Source organism: Falco naumanni, chromosome 5 (assembly GCF_017639655.2).
Source record: "Falco naumanni isolate bFalNau1 chromosome 5, bFalNau1.pat, whole genome shotgun sequence".
In the NCBI taxonomy this organism is placed as follows: domain Eukaryota; kingdom Metazoa; phylum Chordata; class Aves; order Falconiformes; family Falconidae; genus Falco; species Falco naumanni.
Genome location: NC_054058.1, coordinates 78,239,060 through 78,253,649, shown reverse-complemented (window position 1 = coordinate 78,253,649; position 14,590 = coordinate 78,239,060). Strand labels below are relative to the sequence as shown.

The following is a 14,590-nucleotide window of genomic DNA, read 5'->3' as shown; positions in this document are numbered from 1 at the left end:
CACACACACACACACACACACCCAAAGCACATTCACGGAGGGGAGTAGGGGGTGGTAAACTATTCCTGAACCCCGGGGGGAGGTGGGGTGGCGTTGAAACACCCCTAAACCTGGTGGGGGTCCCTTGAAACCCTTTTTGCTTCAACTGGGGAGATGGGGAGGTGTCAGCCACCCCCCAAAAATGTTGTACAGTAGCTATATGGGGGCAGGGGGCCTTGAAACACCCCAAAGCCTGGGAGGGCGGTCCTTGAAACCCTCCTTATCCCAGCTCAACCCCTCCCCAAAACGTTGTACCCTATGTGGGCGGGGGGGTTTGAAACACCCAAAAACCGGGGGGGGGGGGGGGGGCGGGGCTTAAAAAGCTTGCGGCGGAGGGGCGTGGCTCGCATGGCTAATAAGGGCGGGGAGGCACTCTTCTGGCCAATGACAGTGCAGCATGCAAACGAAGGAACGGCCTGAAGGCGCACCGCCCACCCTGCGGGGGCGCAGCCAATGAGGGGAAGAAAGGGGCGTGGATTTGAGAGTCCCGCGGAGTCTCGCGAGAGCCGGGGCTGGGCGGTGGGGGCGGTGGCGGCGGGATGGGAGCGCCGAGGTGAGGCAGCGCACGGGCGGGGGTAGGGGGGGGGACGGGACAGAGGGACCCAAGACCGCCCCCCACCCCAGGAACAGGCCCCCTGGGGCGGGGAGGGGGGAGGGGGGTTGTCCTGCCCCGGCGTGCTCCGCCCCAAACCCCCTTCCCCACCGCCGCCCTCCCAAAGGGCCCTTAGCAACGACCCTGGGGTGCCCTGCCTCCTCGTGACGTCATCTGCCCCACCCCCCAGCCCGGGGGATACCCTGGTGCTCCCCCACCCCGGCTCTATCCCGCCCCGGTGACTTAATGACCTGGAGGGGGGAGAGGGGTACTTAGAGCTCTGAGAGGGCACCGGGGGGGGCATTGGGACTCGAGGTGGGGGGTGGGCTGGGACTTGTAGGGGGCACCAGTGGGTGTGGGGCAGCTCTGGGGGGGGGGCACTTCAGGCTCTGGGGCAGCTTGAGGGCCTGTGGTGGCTCATGTGGGGGGGGCTACCTGGGGGTCTGGGGTATCTCTGGGGACAAGGTCTGGCTGGGGGGGGGGGGCATCTGGTGGGGGGACATGGGGCTTTGGGGGGGTCTGGAGGGGTCCTGGAGGGCTTTTGGGGTTCGGGGGGTAGCACAAGGATTGCAGAGGCATATGAGGGTCTGAGTTGGTTGGGGGTTGGGGCAGTTGGGCATCTAAGCTTCTGGCAGGTTGCATGGCACCTGGGGGGCAGGAAAAGCATTGAATTTGGTGGGGGGTGTCCTGTGGGAGATACTTCTCACTCCCCCCACCTCTTTCTGCCCCCCCCCCCCCCAGATGCCCCGTCACTGCTCTGCTGCCGGCTGCTGCACCCGTGACACTCGGGAGACCCGCAACCGAGGCATCTCCTTCCACCGGTGGGTGCCCCCCACACCACCTGGAGGGGACAGCCCCCCCTCTCCCCCCTTGACCTCTTCTTTGCCCCCCCAAAATGGTCTGGCCGAGGGACTTCTCCCTGTTCCTGCTTTGAGTTGATTTTATTTGGGAGGTTTTTCACCTCTTAATGCTTCGTTTGCGGACACAGACACAGACACAGACACACACACACACACACACAGACACACGCTCCAATACACACTGTAGTAATGATTTAGCCCAGCTGTTCGTTTCCCCCCTCTCTTTGCAATGGGTCGGCCCACGTGTCTTCCCACCCTTTGCAATGGGTTGGCCCGGGTGTAGTGTCCTTCCAGTCTTTAGCAGTGATTTAGCCCAGGTGTGTTTCCCCCTCCTTTGGCAATGGTTTGGTCTAGGTATGCCACTCCCCTTTAGCAATGGTTTATCCCAGGTGTGTCCCCCCCCCCCCCCTTTATCAGTGGTTTGGCCCAGGTATGCCCCTCCTGTTTGCAATGGTTTAGCTCAGGTGTGCCCCCCCCAACCTTTAGCAGTGGTTTGGCCCAGGTGTGCCCTTCCCTGTGCAATGGGTTGGCCTAGTATGTGCCCCCCCTGCTTTTAGCAATGGTTTAGCCCAGCTAGACCACCACCACCCCTACCCGAAGCAATGGTTTCCTCCAGGTACGGGGCTCCTCCCCCACAACTCCCCATTTTAGGAATGGTTTAACCCCATCCCTTTTAACCAGGCCTCCCTGGACTGTTCCATTTTCAGGGGCGGGAGCACCCCTCCAACCTTGCAGAAAACGGGGAGGGGGGCGGGTAATCTGAGGCCCCAGTTTTGCAGCTGACCGGTGCATGTGTGTGTGTCCCCCGTCCCCCCGTGCTCCCCCCAGGCTGCCCAAGAAGGACAACCCGCGGCGGGCGCTGTGGCTGGAGAACAGCCGACGGCGGGACGCGAGCGGAGAGGGCCTGTGGGACCCGGCCTCCAAGTACATTTACTTCTGCTCCCAGCACTTTGAGAAGAGCTGCTTTGAGATAGTCGGCTTCAGGTAATTAACGAAGCACTTAACGATGTGTGAGGCCACCCCTTTCCCCTGTTGAGAATGGGTCGGCCTAATTAACACCACAACACACACACCCATTTTGATGGAAAATGGACTGTTCCAGACTGGGAATTGACACGGTCTATCCTCCCCCACTAGCGGTTGCAATGGTTTGCTCCAACCTCATTTTTCCAGCTGGGATTCCCCCACCTTGCAGTGCTTTTGTGGGGTCCCCGGGACTTTGGGGCTTATGGAGCACCCTGGGGTCCCCCCGCCAAAGCTTTTGGGGTGTCATCCCCCCCAGTGCTTTTTTAGGGCCCATAAACCTTCTCCTAGAGACTTGGGGTACCCCAGCTCCCCCCCCCAAAGGTCTTGAGGGTACCCCAGGGACCTGGGGGTTATGGTACGGAGCACCCTGGGGTCCCCCCCAGGGGCTTTCAGCGGACCCCCATCCTCCTGTTTCAGGGCTTTAGGGCACCCAAGAGACCTCGCAGGCTGTGGGTCCCCCCCCGAGCATTTTGGGGAGACCCCCCCAAGGCTTTTGAGGTTCCCCAAAGTCTGCCCTAGAGCTTGGAGCCCCCCCCCCTCCACCCCCAGGACTTTTGGGGACCCCCTAGAGCTGCAGGGTGCAGACAGCCTGAGGACACTGACAACCATGGGGAACCTTGGGGATCCCCCTCCCCAGGGCCTTTGGGGGTGCCCCATGCCACCAACTGACATCCCCCCTCATTTTTCCACCCCTCACAGTGGCTACCACCGTCTCAAGGAAGGGGCCGTGCCCACCGTCTTTGAATTTTCCTCCCCCAAACCCCCCCGGGCCACCAAGCTGAAGCCCCCCGTGCCCAAGAGTGACACCCCAAAACCCCTTCGGGCTACCAGGAGGTGGAGGTGAGTCCCAGGGGGTGGGGGAGGGGTGGTGTGCTGTGGGGTCCCCCCGATTTAATCTCCTCTTTCCCTCCGCAGGCAGGACCCCACTCCTTCTCCCCCGGACCCCCCCTTTACTGCTGACGTCTCCTGCTTCCCGGGGGAAGGCGAAGACCCTGGTGCCCCCCCGGCCGGTGACCACGGGGGTGTCCCAGCCCTTCCCGGCCCTTCAGGTGCCCGTGGCCCCCTCCCAGAAAGCCTTTTGGTGGCCACAGGGGACGGAGAAGCCACGGCCACCCCGGCTCTGCCCGAAGGTGCCCCCCCAGCCCCTCCTCGCCCCGTATCCCCCTCCCTTTACATGCTGCGGCTGCCACCGCCGGTGGGAGCGTACATCCAGAGCGAGCACAGCTACCAGGTGGGCAATGCCCTGCTTTGGAAACGTCGTGCCGAAGCCGCCCTCGACGCCCTCAGTAAAGCCCAACGGCAACTCCAAGCTTGTAAACGACGCGAGCAACGCCTGCGGCTTCGCGTGGGGGAGCTCCAGCAGGAACAACGCGGCCCCCTCGAGATCCGCCGCACCCCCAAAGAATCCCCCCCACGGATGGTGGAGCTGCAGCTCCTCGGGGATGGCACCAAGTGAAGGGTTCCCGACGGATGCGTAGCTCTTCTCCTCTTCTTTCCCGCCCCACTGCCACTGAGAAGGTTTGTAAATAAAAGATTTCACCTTTTCTATGAAAAATTCAAAGGGTGACGGCTCGCGGTTGGGAGAGGAAGAGCTGGGATGGCGCTTGCAAGGCGGTTTTGCCACCCGATCCGGCAGAAAGCGGCAGCAGGGAGAAATGGGCTCCTTTGGTGCCAGTTACATCGCTCGGTGGTGATGGGGAAGGGTGGGAAGGAGCTGATGTGGTCGTGGGGGCTCAGTGCGCCTCACACAGCTCCAAGAGATCGGGGGAGCCTGGGCTGCCTTCCCGAGCCAGTTTTAAGTCATTGATGGGGCAGAAAATTGGGTCAGGGAGAGAAATAAGTGGATTTTGTTCCATACAGATGAGCTGAAGCAGCTCAATGAGCCCTGGGTGGGAATGTGAGAGCGTTCGGGGGCTAAATCCATCCCTGTGGGCAAGGAAGAGGCCAGTGCTGAGCAAATATTCCCTCCTCGGCAGCAGGGAGCATTTGGGCCACCACTTGCCCCCTCCAGAAGGGAAAAAGCATCAATCGGGCCCTGGAAAACAGCCCTTCAACATCCCAGCACCCACCTGGACCCAAATAATTGGAATTAAGCTTTTAATTGCTGCAGCCAGCCTGGGGTGGGTTAGCGAACACCGAGACCAGCCAGTCACCCTCCTCGTGCTCCAACACCATTAAAAAAACTCCTCAAAGGATGCGAAAACTGCCCGATTAGCCCCAAATTGTTCTTGCTAATTGCCCTGAGGCAATTAGCCCCCCTGGGCCACCGTGGAGACCCTGGTGTGGTTCCTTCTTCTACAGGTTGAGCTTCATGTCCAGGATGGCGGCGTAGGTGTCGGGGTTCAAGGGCACGTAGGATTTCTTCTTGTCGTCGCGGAAGAAGAGGGGGTCTTTGATGACATTGGGGTCGAAGCCTTCTTTGACGAGGTTGCCTTTGCACTGCTTGAAGGTCCCCGTGATCTCCAAAGCATCCTGTGGAGGTGGATGGGGGTCATCAGAAACAGGGTAGTGGGGTGGGGATGCAGGGACAGCGTACCCGGCATGGACACCGTCCTCAGAAATAGGGGACCTCGACGCCGTCGGCGGCACCAAATGGTGGCGTCAGATCATGGGCACAGGGTGACCACAGCAGTCACAGGGAAGGAAGGACCTTGATACCGTTGTCAGTAGAGGGTGACTCTGATGATGTGGTCATTTGATTTTTTTGGGTGACCATCACCAGAAATCAACGGACAGTGTCTTCGGCAACAGGGTGCTATCACCACCGAACCCCAACACCAGTACCATTGTTGGAAACTTGGGGGACACCCAACATGGTCATGGGAAACTTGGGGGACACCCAACATGGTCATGGGAAACGTGGGGGACACCCAACATGGCCATCGGAAATGGGTGCAGCTGCATTGCCCTTCATCCAAAGGACTCATTTGGCAGAAGACCAAACCAAACCCATCCCCCGGCTGCCACGGGGACCCTGGGACCTCTGACCTGGATCCTCACGAAGCGGGGGGCTGCGTAGCTGGGCAGCGTGTCCCTTGTGAAGGTGTAGAAGCTCTCGCCCTCAAAGCTTGCCCCGGCTTTCAGGCGGATGGCTGCCATGCCGCACCTCCCCTCGCACCCTGCAGGCAACGCCGGAGGGTTATTTTGGGCAACCAATTCTCATTTGATTCTTCTTGGTGGCCACTTGGACCATTTTGGGGACCACTTGGGTGAATGTGTCCTAGTTTAGCTGCCTTGGAGGCCGCTGGGACCATGGTGGAGGCACATCGCGTACCCAAAACAATGCTGGATGCTTGTTTTGGGTCAACATTTCCCACTTTCGCCTCATTTGTGGCCACTCGGACCATTACAGTGGCACCCTGTGTGCCCAGAATGGCAACGGACACTTTCTTTGGGCAGCCAAATTTCATTTTACTTTTCTCGGTGGATGCTTGGACTTCTTGCAAGGGGTCCAAGTAGCCACCTTGTATGCCCAAAACAATGCTGGATGCTTGGTTTGGGCAACCAAGTCCCCCTTTAACCTTCCCAGTGGCCACTCAGGACCTTCACAGGCGCCCACTGTGTGCCAAAGCCATGCCAGAAACTTCCTTTGGGTCAGTAAGTCCTACTTTAACCTTTTTGGTGTCCAGTTGGGCCATTCTGTGGACGTTACTTGCCCCAAACCATACTAGATGCTTCTTCGGGGCAACCTAATCCTGGTTTAGTCTTCTTGCTGGCTCTTTGGACCATTGTGGCGATAATCACGAGCTAAAACCAATACCAGACTCTTATTTTGGGTCACTTGAGCCCTGAGGTGGTCAGGAAGTTGGACTAGGTGATGGTTGTAGGTCCCTTCTGTTCTACTTGAGGCTTCTTGGTGGCCACTCAGGCCACCTGGGGGCACATCACGTGGCTGAAACCTCACCAGATTCTTAGTTTGGTCCAACTCGATGGCCCCCTGCACCACCCTGTACTCACCTGGCACAGACACCCCATAGACATTGACCTCCTGGATGAAGTCCACCATGGCAAGAGTGGCTTCCACCTCTGTTGTGGCCACGTTCTCACCTTTCCACCTGGGGAGGAGAAGGGATGAAGCTGTGAGGGGGGGATTTGGGTTGGTAGGTGGCGTTGCCTACCCAGCCGTGGGTGTGAGAGCAACAGAGTTACCGGAAAGTATCTCCCACACGGTCCTGGAAGTAGACGAATTTTTCATGGTCAATCATGAGGAGGTCACCGCTGTTGAAGAAGGCATCACCTTTGACCAAGACATCCCTCAAGATCTTTTTCTCTGTCTTCTGGGAATCGCCCGCGTAGCCATGGAATGGGGTGTTCTTGGTGATTTTGATGACCAGTAGCCCTGACTCACCTTCGGGGTGGGAAAGGAGGGTTGAAGGCTGGTCAGGAACCACCTTGGCCCTGGGGAATGTCACCTCCACGCCCCACCAGGTGTGCAGGGATGATGTTCCTCTTTCTTTGAGGGGTTTCTGGTGGCTTCCAGCCACCAAGACAGTGACAATAAGGCCCAAGAGGTGGGTTTGATGCATTTCAAACCCACTGTCTGCCCCTCTTGCCTTCCAAAAAGGCCCTCGGAAGGCTCATCTCCACTTACCGGGGCGGACTCGGATGCAGAGACCTCGCTCGTCGCGTATGGGTTCATCCGCCTCCACGTTGTACTTGATGAGCTCAAAGGGAGCAAAACTCTGGAGGGCAGAAGAGGGACAGAGAGAGAAACTGGTGGGTGGAAGAGAAACTTGGGGATTAAAAAGAGTGGGAAGAATTTTCTTCCCGTGCCAGGTCCCACCTTCTGTTATTTGTTTACCTTCTCTCACTTGCTCACCTACCTCCTCCCACTTGGTCACCTGCCTTCTCCCACCTGTCCGCCTTCTCCCACTTGCTCGTTGCCACCCACGGAAACACCTTCTCGCCTCCCCCAGATGCCAACATCCCAGATAGCCGCTCGTTTTCCAATCCCAGTTGATCTCCCTTTATATTAAAATAAGATTTAATTGGATCGATTCGACCCTTGACCGACCTCCTCACGGTTGACTTTCAAATCAAAGACCCGTGGGAGAAGGCTGAGCGCTGTGACTGTGGGGGGAAAAGATGGAGAAAAGCTGATTTTTGCAGTTTTTGTTCAACACCCGGCTGGCTGGGGACCGAGAAGTGACACCGAGTGGCCTTTCTTGGGGCTATAGAGGTGTCCAGGTCACCATGGACACTCCAAAAGACTTGGAGTCAACGCTGCTGGGTCAACATTGGCCAACCAGGCAGAAGGGATTCCTTTGGGATGTGAAAAAGAGGGGCCCTGGAGATCCTGCTTGGGATTCAACCCAACCTGACGGACAGGCGTTGGCTTCCCCAGGGAGGTCGCCGTTGACAGTACTGTGAAGAGGGTCCCCTGGACAACCCCCCTACTCTTGGCACCAACCCAACTGGAGGTGCCATATCAGGTCTCCCCGAGGCAGCCAGCATTTGCTTCCCCGCCACACACACACACCCCGTCATCATCATCAGGTCACCTTGAGGAGCTTCCCCACCCCCAAACACCATCATCACCATCTCACCTTGAGGAGCTTCCTCACCCCCAAGCACCATCATCACCATCATTACCTCACCTTGAGGAGCTTTCTCACCCCCAAACACTATCATCACCTCACCTTGAGGAACATGTTGGCTCTGCCCACGGCTCCAATCTTGCCGGTGTAGTTGATGAAACCAGCGTTGCCCTCAGTGGCCCCGTAAAACTCACAGATGGAGATGGGCCCAAAGCGTTGGAGGAACTCCTTCCACACCTCTGCCCGCAGACCATTGCCCAACGCCATGCGCACCCCGTGCTCCCGGTCATTGGGGCGCTGTGGGGCGACAAAGAGAAGGACCACCTCAGAGTGCGCCCCACAGCACCTCCTTGCCCACCCCTCGGCCTCCGAGGTGGATTTGGGGCTGGTGGGGACCTGACCTTGGGCGTGTTGCAGAGGTAGCGCATGAGCTCGCCCACGTACTGGATGACAGAGACATTGTAGCGGCGACAGTCATCCCAGAACTGGGAGGCAGAGAACTTGGCCCGTAGGACACAGGTGGCTCCTGTGGGGATGTGGCAGGGTGATGGGTATCCATCCATCCATCCATCCATCCATCCATCCATCCATCCATCCATCCATCCATCCATCCATCCATCCCCATGAGGATCTGTCCTGCCCACCCCACAGTCACCCATTATCTAGATGTCCTCCTTTTCCGTCTTCATCTGACTCCTTCTCCATCCCTACACTTTGTCATGTCTCTGGCCACCTGGCCACCCCCCATCCCCCCCCACTACAGAGATCTTTCTCCTTTTCTCTTTCTTCTTCCCTTCCCTCTATCCTCACATTTTTCCATCATCCTTCAATCCATCTCCAAAACGTCTGTCCCTCCCTATATACAAAAAAATATATCTCTATCCAATCCATCCATCCATCTCCATAAACTGTCCATCTGTCCATAAGCCATCTGTTAATCCATTGCCATAAAACATCTCTGTCCATCCGTGTCCATAAAATACCCAGCTCCATAAACCATCTCTCCACCCATCTTCCGAAAACATCCACCTCCGTGAAACAGCTGTCCATCCATCCCCTGAAAACGTCCCATCTCCATGAAACATCTGCCTGTCTCCATGAAATACCTATTTCCATCAAACATCTGTTCATCCATCTCCATAAAATACCCATCTCCTGAAAACGTCCCATCTTCATGAAACACCTGTCCATCTCCATAAAATAACCATCTCCACCAAATATCCGTCCATCCATTTCCATCCAACATCCATCCCCATCCAACATCCATCCATCGAAACATCCATCCATCCATCTCCATCAAACATCCATCCATTCATCTCCATCAAACATCTGTCCATCTCCATCAAACATCTGTCCATCTCCATCAAACATCCATCCGTCCATCTAAAATGTCCACCCAACCCATCTGTCCATCACTCACCCATTTATGGACCTGGTTTTCTCCTTCCTCTTCCTTCTCTCCACACATTTCTCTATCCATCCATCATCTCCACCCCCCCTCTCTGCCCACCCTTGCCCACACCATGGCCATGCTGGCCAGGCCACATGGGCCATGGGGTACGTACCAACCTCGAAGCACCCTCCCACCCCGATAAGCAGCCCAGCTGAGTGGTAGAGTGGTAGCGTCGTGTAGATTACATCATCGGGCCGCAGGCCACAGAGCCGACCCAGGCTGGCCACCATCATCAACTTCTTCTCGGTGATCACTGCTGCCTTGGGCAGCCCTGCGGGGTGGGAGAAGAGGGTGGGGAATGTCTTCTTCAGGGGGTTCCATGTAGAATGGGAGGTCCTGGGGATGAAGGGTGGGATAGGAGGGCAAAACCCATCCTGCGGGGTGGTGGGTCTCCAGAACTTGTTGGGAGGAGTTGTGAGGAACCTCATCCAGATGTGCCTGTGTTGGTTGGGGTGAGAGCTGGTTTGGGGTCAGAGTTGGGTGAGGGAGGTCCCACCCCATGCCAAGGAGGACAGACCCAGGGACATGGCTGGTCTCCAGCCCTGGAGGTCTCCAGACCTTGCTGGGAGGAGCTGTGAGGAAACTCATCCAGATGCACCCACGTTGGTTGGGGTGGGAGCTGGGTTGGGGTCAGGATTGGATGACGGAGGTCCCACCCCATGCCAAGGAGGACAGGCCCAGGGACATGATGGGTTTCCAGCCCTGGAGATACCCAACCCTCGCACGGACGTGACCAGGAGAAACCTGGCCCAGGTGGCCCCACGATGGTCAGGGTTGGAGAAAGGCCTCCACAAGATGCCTCCAACTCCCTACCATCACCTGCCCCACCTTACCCACAGGGGGACAACCTTCGGCACCTTCACCCATCACACCCAAAACCTCCCAGTTGCCCTTCTCCAAGGAGAAGACCCTCCCACCTTGGGGGTTCCTGGCCCCACAGCCTCACCGGTGGTGCCAGAGGTGTAGATGTACATGGCCTTGGAGCTGGCGGTGGTGCCAGCGCGGTGGTGGCTGGGCAGGGGCTCATCAGAGGCTGCCTTGATGGTGGGCAGCAGGGCCTCGACGCCCGGTGTGGGGGACGTGGAGCTCAGGTAGAAGACACGGATGCCATCGTGCTGCAGGGCTGGCAGCACCTCTTCCACGGCGGCCTGGAGATCTGTGGGGAGGGGGAGACATGGGGAAGTCCAGGGTGGATGAAGACCCAAGGGGAGAACCCAAAGGGTCAGGGATGGGCGCCCAATGTCTCCCTAGATGGGCATCTCAACCATATGGGCACCCATGGCATCATGGATGGGTGCCCCAAGGACCCCAGATGGGCACCTCAACCAGATAGGCACCCATGGCATCATGGATGGGCACCTCAAGGACCCCAGATGGGCACCTCAACCAGATAGGCACCCATGGCATCATGGATGGGTGCCCCAAGGACCCCAAGTGGGTACCCAATGTCCCCCCATGGTATCATGGATGGGTGCCACAAAGATCTCAGTTGAGTGCCCCAAGGATCTCAGGTAGGTACCCAATGTCCCCCCCAAGATGGCCACCTCAACCAGACAGGCACCCATGGCATCATGGATGGGTGCCCCAAGGACCCCAAGTGGGCACCCAATGTCCCCCTGTGGTATCATTGATGGGTGCCCCAAAGATCTCAGGTGGGCACCCAACGTACCTCCAGATGGGCACCTTAACCAGACAGGCACCCATGGCATCATGGATGTGTGCCCCAAAGATCTCAGGTGGGCACCCAGTGTCCTCCCAGATGGGCACCTCAACCAGATGGGCACCCATGGCATCACGGATGGGCACCCCAAGGACCCCAAAGAATCTGGCACCCGGAGGATCCCAGCTGGCCACTCAAAGCACCCCAAAAGCACTCCCCGATCACCCTGGGGAGCCACCTGGAGCATCACCTAAGGGTGCCCTGGTCCGATGGGTGCCCTCAGCACCCCAGGGTGCCCCCTGACCCCCCCGGATGGGCACCCCGGGGGTCCCAGCGCATCCGGCCCCCATGTTTTTCTCTCTCCTTCCTCCACAAACACAACACACGGGGGGGGGGGGGGGGGGGGGGGGGAAAAGGACCTTTACCCTGGGGTAAGGGGCTGGCGATGATTAACCCGTGTCCTTGGCATGGCCGCTGCGCCCCGACACGCTCACTGGGGCGTCGCACACGCGTGTGCAGAAGGCTGCACAAGCAGCCGTGAGCACGGCGTAGGGAGGGGTGCAAATACAGCCCCGACATGCAGAACCTCTGGCACACGCGTGGTAAAGAGCCCCGCCGTGCCACGCGCTTCCACGTGTGCCGCCGACATGCATGTGAGAGCATGTGTGGGCACAACAGGTGTGCAAATGCACACGCAGGCACTGATGGGCGCGTAAACGCATGTTGACAAGTGTGCAGGCGCATGTGGAGGCACCGACACGTGTGCAAATGAGTGCACAGGTGCTGACACGCGTGCCAATGTATGTAGAGACACTGATGCGTGTGCCAGCACGTGCATGGACACTGACACACATGGGCATGCATGGACCAGGAGCAACACGCGTGCAGACACATGCGTGAGCACTGACAGACATGCAATAGCATGCACATCCACATGGAAACGCGTGCATGGACACACATGCAGAGACACTGACACGTGGAAATCCATGCAGGGAGGCTGTCATGTGTGCAGACACACGCACAGGCACCAACATGTGTGCAAAGCCATGGGCAGACACTGCAGGTGTGCAGACACACACAGAGGTGCTGACACACGTGCAAATCCATGCACAGGCACTGACATATGTGCACAGACACGTGTATGGACACTGACACATGTGCAGACACATGGACGGACACTGACACATGGAAATCCATGCATGGACACTGGCGTGCGTGCAGACATGTGTGTAGCCACTGACACCCAAGCAAATCCCTGAGCAGACACTGTCATGTGTGTAGACAGGCACAAACATGTGTGCAAACCCACAGACAGGCAGTGACACACATGCAAATCCACACGCAGATGCTGACACGCGTGTAGACACATGCACAGGCGCTGTCACCTGTGCAAAGCCATGCACAGGCACTGACACACGTGCACAGACACATGGACAGACACTGACATGTGTGTAGACACATGGACAGGCACTGACATATATATAAACCCATAGACAGACACTGACACACATGCAGACACATGTATGGACCCTGACACGCGTGCAGACACATGTATGGACCCTGACATGCATGCAGGTACATGTATGAACACTGACACAAGTGCAGGCACATGGACAGTGACATGCATGCAGACACATGTATAGACCCTGACACATGTGAAGACACATGGACTGATACTGACACATGTGCAGACACACAGATGGACACTGACACACATGCAGACACATGGATGGACCCTGACATGCGTGCAGACACATGGACAGACACTGACACATGTGCAGATATGTGTATGGACCCTGACACCCATGCAGACACATGTATGGACCCTGAAACGTGTGCAGACACATGTACAGACCCAGACATACGTGCAGACACATGTATGGATCCTGACACCCATGCAAACACACGCACAAGCTCTCCCTGACCCCCTCCCACCTCCCCCACCCCACCCCGCACACGCGTGTGCACCACACACCCGCGAGGAGTAAGAGAAGGGGACCCGCCCCCCCCCCCCCCCCCGTTCCCCCCATGCCCCCCAGGTCCCCCACAGGCGCCGCTCACCGAGACTGGCAAGGAGCAGGGTGATGCGGGCGGCAGCGAGTGCGTGACGCAGCGCCTGACCCCGCACGTTGCAGTTGAGACAAGCCATGGGGCAACCCAACTTGGCCAAGGCCAGCCAGGTCCAGACGTAGGTGGGCTCGTTGGGGAGGAGGACGCCGACGGGTTGACCCGGTTGGAGCCCCAGCTGGTGGCCCAAAGCCCGGGCGGCGCGGTTACTCTGCCGTTCCACATCCTCATAGGTGTAAACCTCCTCCTGGAAGCGGAGCAAGGGCCGGTGTGGCTGGCGGCGAGCGTGGTCCTGGAAGACATCGAGGAGGGTGACGGGGGGTCGGCGGTTCAAGCGCCACTGGCAGCGCAGCGAGGAGCGCACCAAGGCGCCGAAAGCCACCAGGTCAACCCAGAGGAACGGAACTAAGTGCCATGTCACCGGCGGCACCAGCAACAGCAACAAAACCAGTCCGGCCAGCACCGCCACCGCCACGGCGCCCAGCACCATGCTCACAGGGGTGCCGGGGCCCCAGCGGCACCTGCTGGGTGCTGGTGGCCAAGGTCCACCCCAAGCGCACCTTGCCCCGGTTGCCACCAGCACCCGGCCGCGTTTGACTGTGTTTGCCAAGACTTTTCCCACCCATTCCCCATTTTTTTTCCCCCACCCTCCCCCGCAGGAGCCCTGCCCCTGGGCGTGGAGCAGCGAGGGCGGGTGGCACCCATCGCCTCCCCAGCTGGCCGGCTGCCCTCAGGAGGAGAACTCTCCTCTGTCCGTCTGTTGTCCGGCCGCTGTTGGGATCCTGGTGGCTGCTCAGCGATGCCGGGTGGTTGCCACCCAGCCAGGCTCAGCAGGGTAGGAATAGTGGCCGGCCACCGGCGCACCCAGGCTCGGTCCAGCTGCCTGTCCATCCTCCTGCCCACCCACCGAGCCACCCACCCAGTGATCTCCACACCTCGTTGATCCACTGTGTCTGTTGAGCCACCCAGCTGTCCATCCATTCAGCTGGCGATCCATCCATCCATGTGGCCAACCATCAAGCCATCCGTTGTCCATCCATCCACCCATCAACCCATCCATGTATCCGTCCAACCATCCATCCATCCGTCCGTGTGGCCACCTGTCCAGCCATCAATCCATCAATCCATGTGTCCATCCAGCCATTCATGTGGCCATCCGTCCATCCAGCCATCCGTGCAGCCATCCAGCCGTGTGGCCAGCCATCCATGTGTCCATCCATCCATCCATCCATCCATGTTGCCATCCATCCGTGTGTCCATCCATCAACCCAGCCAAGCGTGTGGCCACCCATCTGTTGCTTCAGCCATCTGTCCATCTGGCCACCCATTCAGCCATCTGTCCATCCATCCACCCAT

General features: G+C 58.5%; 2 protein-coding genes across 3 annotated transcripts; one reads left to right on the top strand and one right to left on the bottom strand.

Moving 5' to 3' along the window:
• The first annotated feature begins 541 nt into the window (after nucleotides 1-541).
• Nucleotides 542-4,715, top strand: THAP7 (THAP domain containing 7). The gene is made up of 5 exons (XM_040594147.1): nucleotides 542-592; nucleotides 1,373-1,452; nucleotides 2,320-2,475; nucleotides 3,217-3,357; nucleotides 3,433-4,715. Exons 2-5 carry the CDS (start codon nucleotides 1,373-1,375, stop codon nucleotides 3,971-3,973), a joined length of 918 nt encoding a protein of 305 aa, XP_040450081.1. The 5' UTR covers nucleotides 542-592; the 3' UTR covers nucleotides 3,974-4,715.
• LOC121088279 (very long-chain acyl-CoA synthetase-like) lies at nucleotides 4,601-13,839 on the bottom strand. 2 transcript variants are annotated; one of them, XM_040594116.1, is made up of 10 exons: nucleotides 13,229-13,838; nucleotides 10,454-10,663; nucleotides 9,620-9,778; nucleotides 8,456-8,580; nucleotides 8,157-8,351; nucleotides 7,109-7,199; nucleotides 6,667-6,865; nucleotides 6,475-6,572; nucleotides 5,506-5,636; nucleotides 4,709-4,989 (listed from the first exon to the last, which is right to left on the bottom strand). In XM_040594116.1, the coding sequence occupies exons 1-10, from the start codon at nucleotides 13,722-13,724 to the stop codon at nucleotides 4,813-4,815; spliced, it is 1,881 nt and encodes a 626-aa protein (XP_040450050.1). In that variant the 5' UTR covers nucleotides 13,725-13,838; the 3' UTR covers nucleotides 4,709-4,812. The 2 variants fall into 2 exon arrangements, with proteins under 2 accessions (XP_040450049.1, XP_040450050.1); XM_040594115.1 differs by lacking the exon at nucleotides 5,506-5,636 and having other exon boundaries at nucleotides 4,601-4,989; nucleotides 13,229-13,839.
• Between the last annotated feature and the right edge of the window lie 751 nt (nucleotides 13,840-14,590).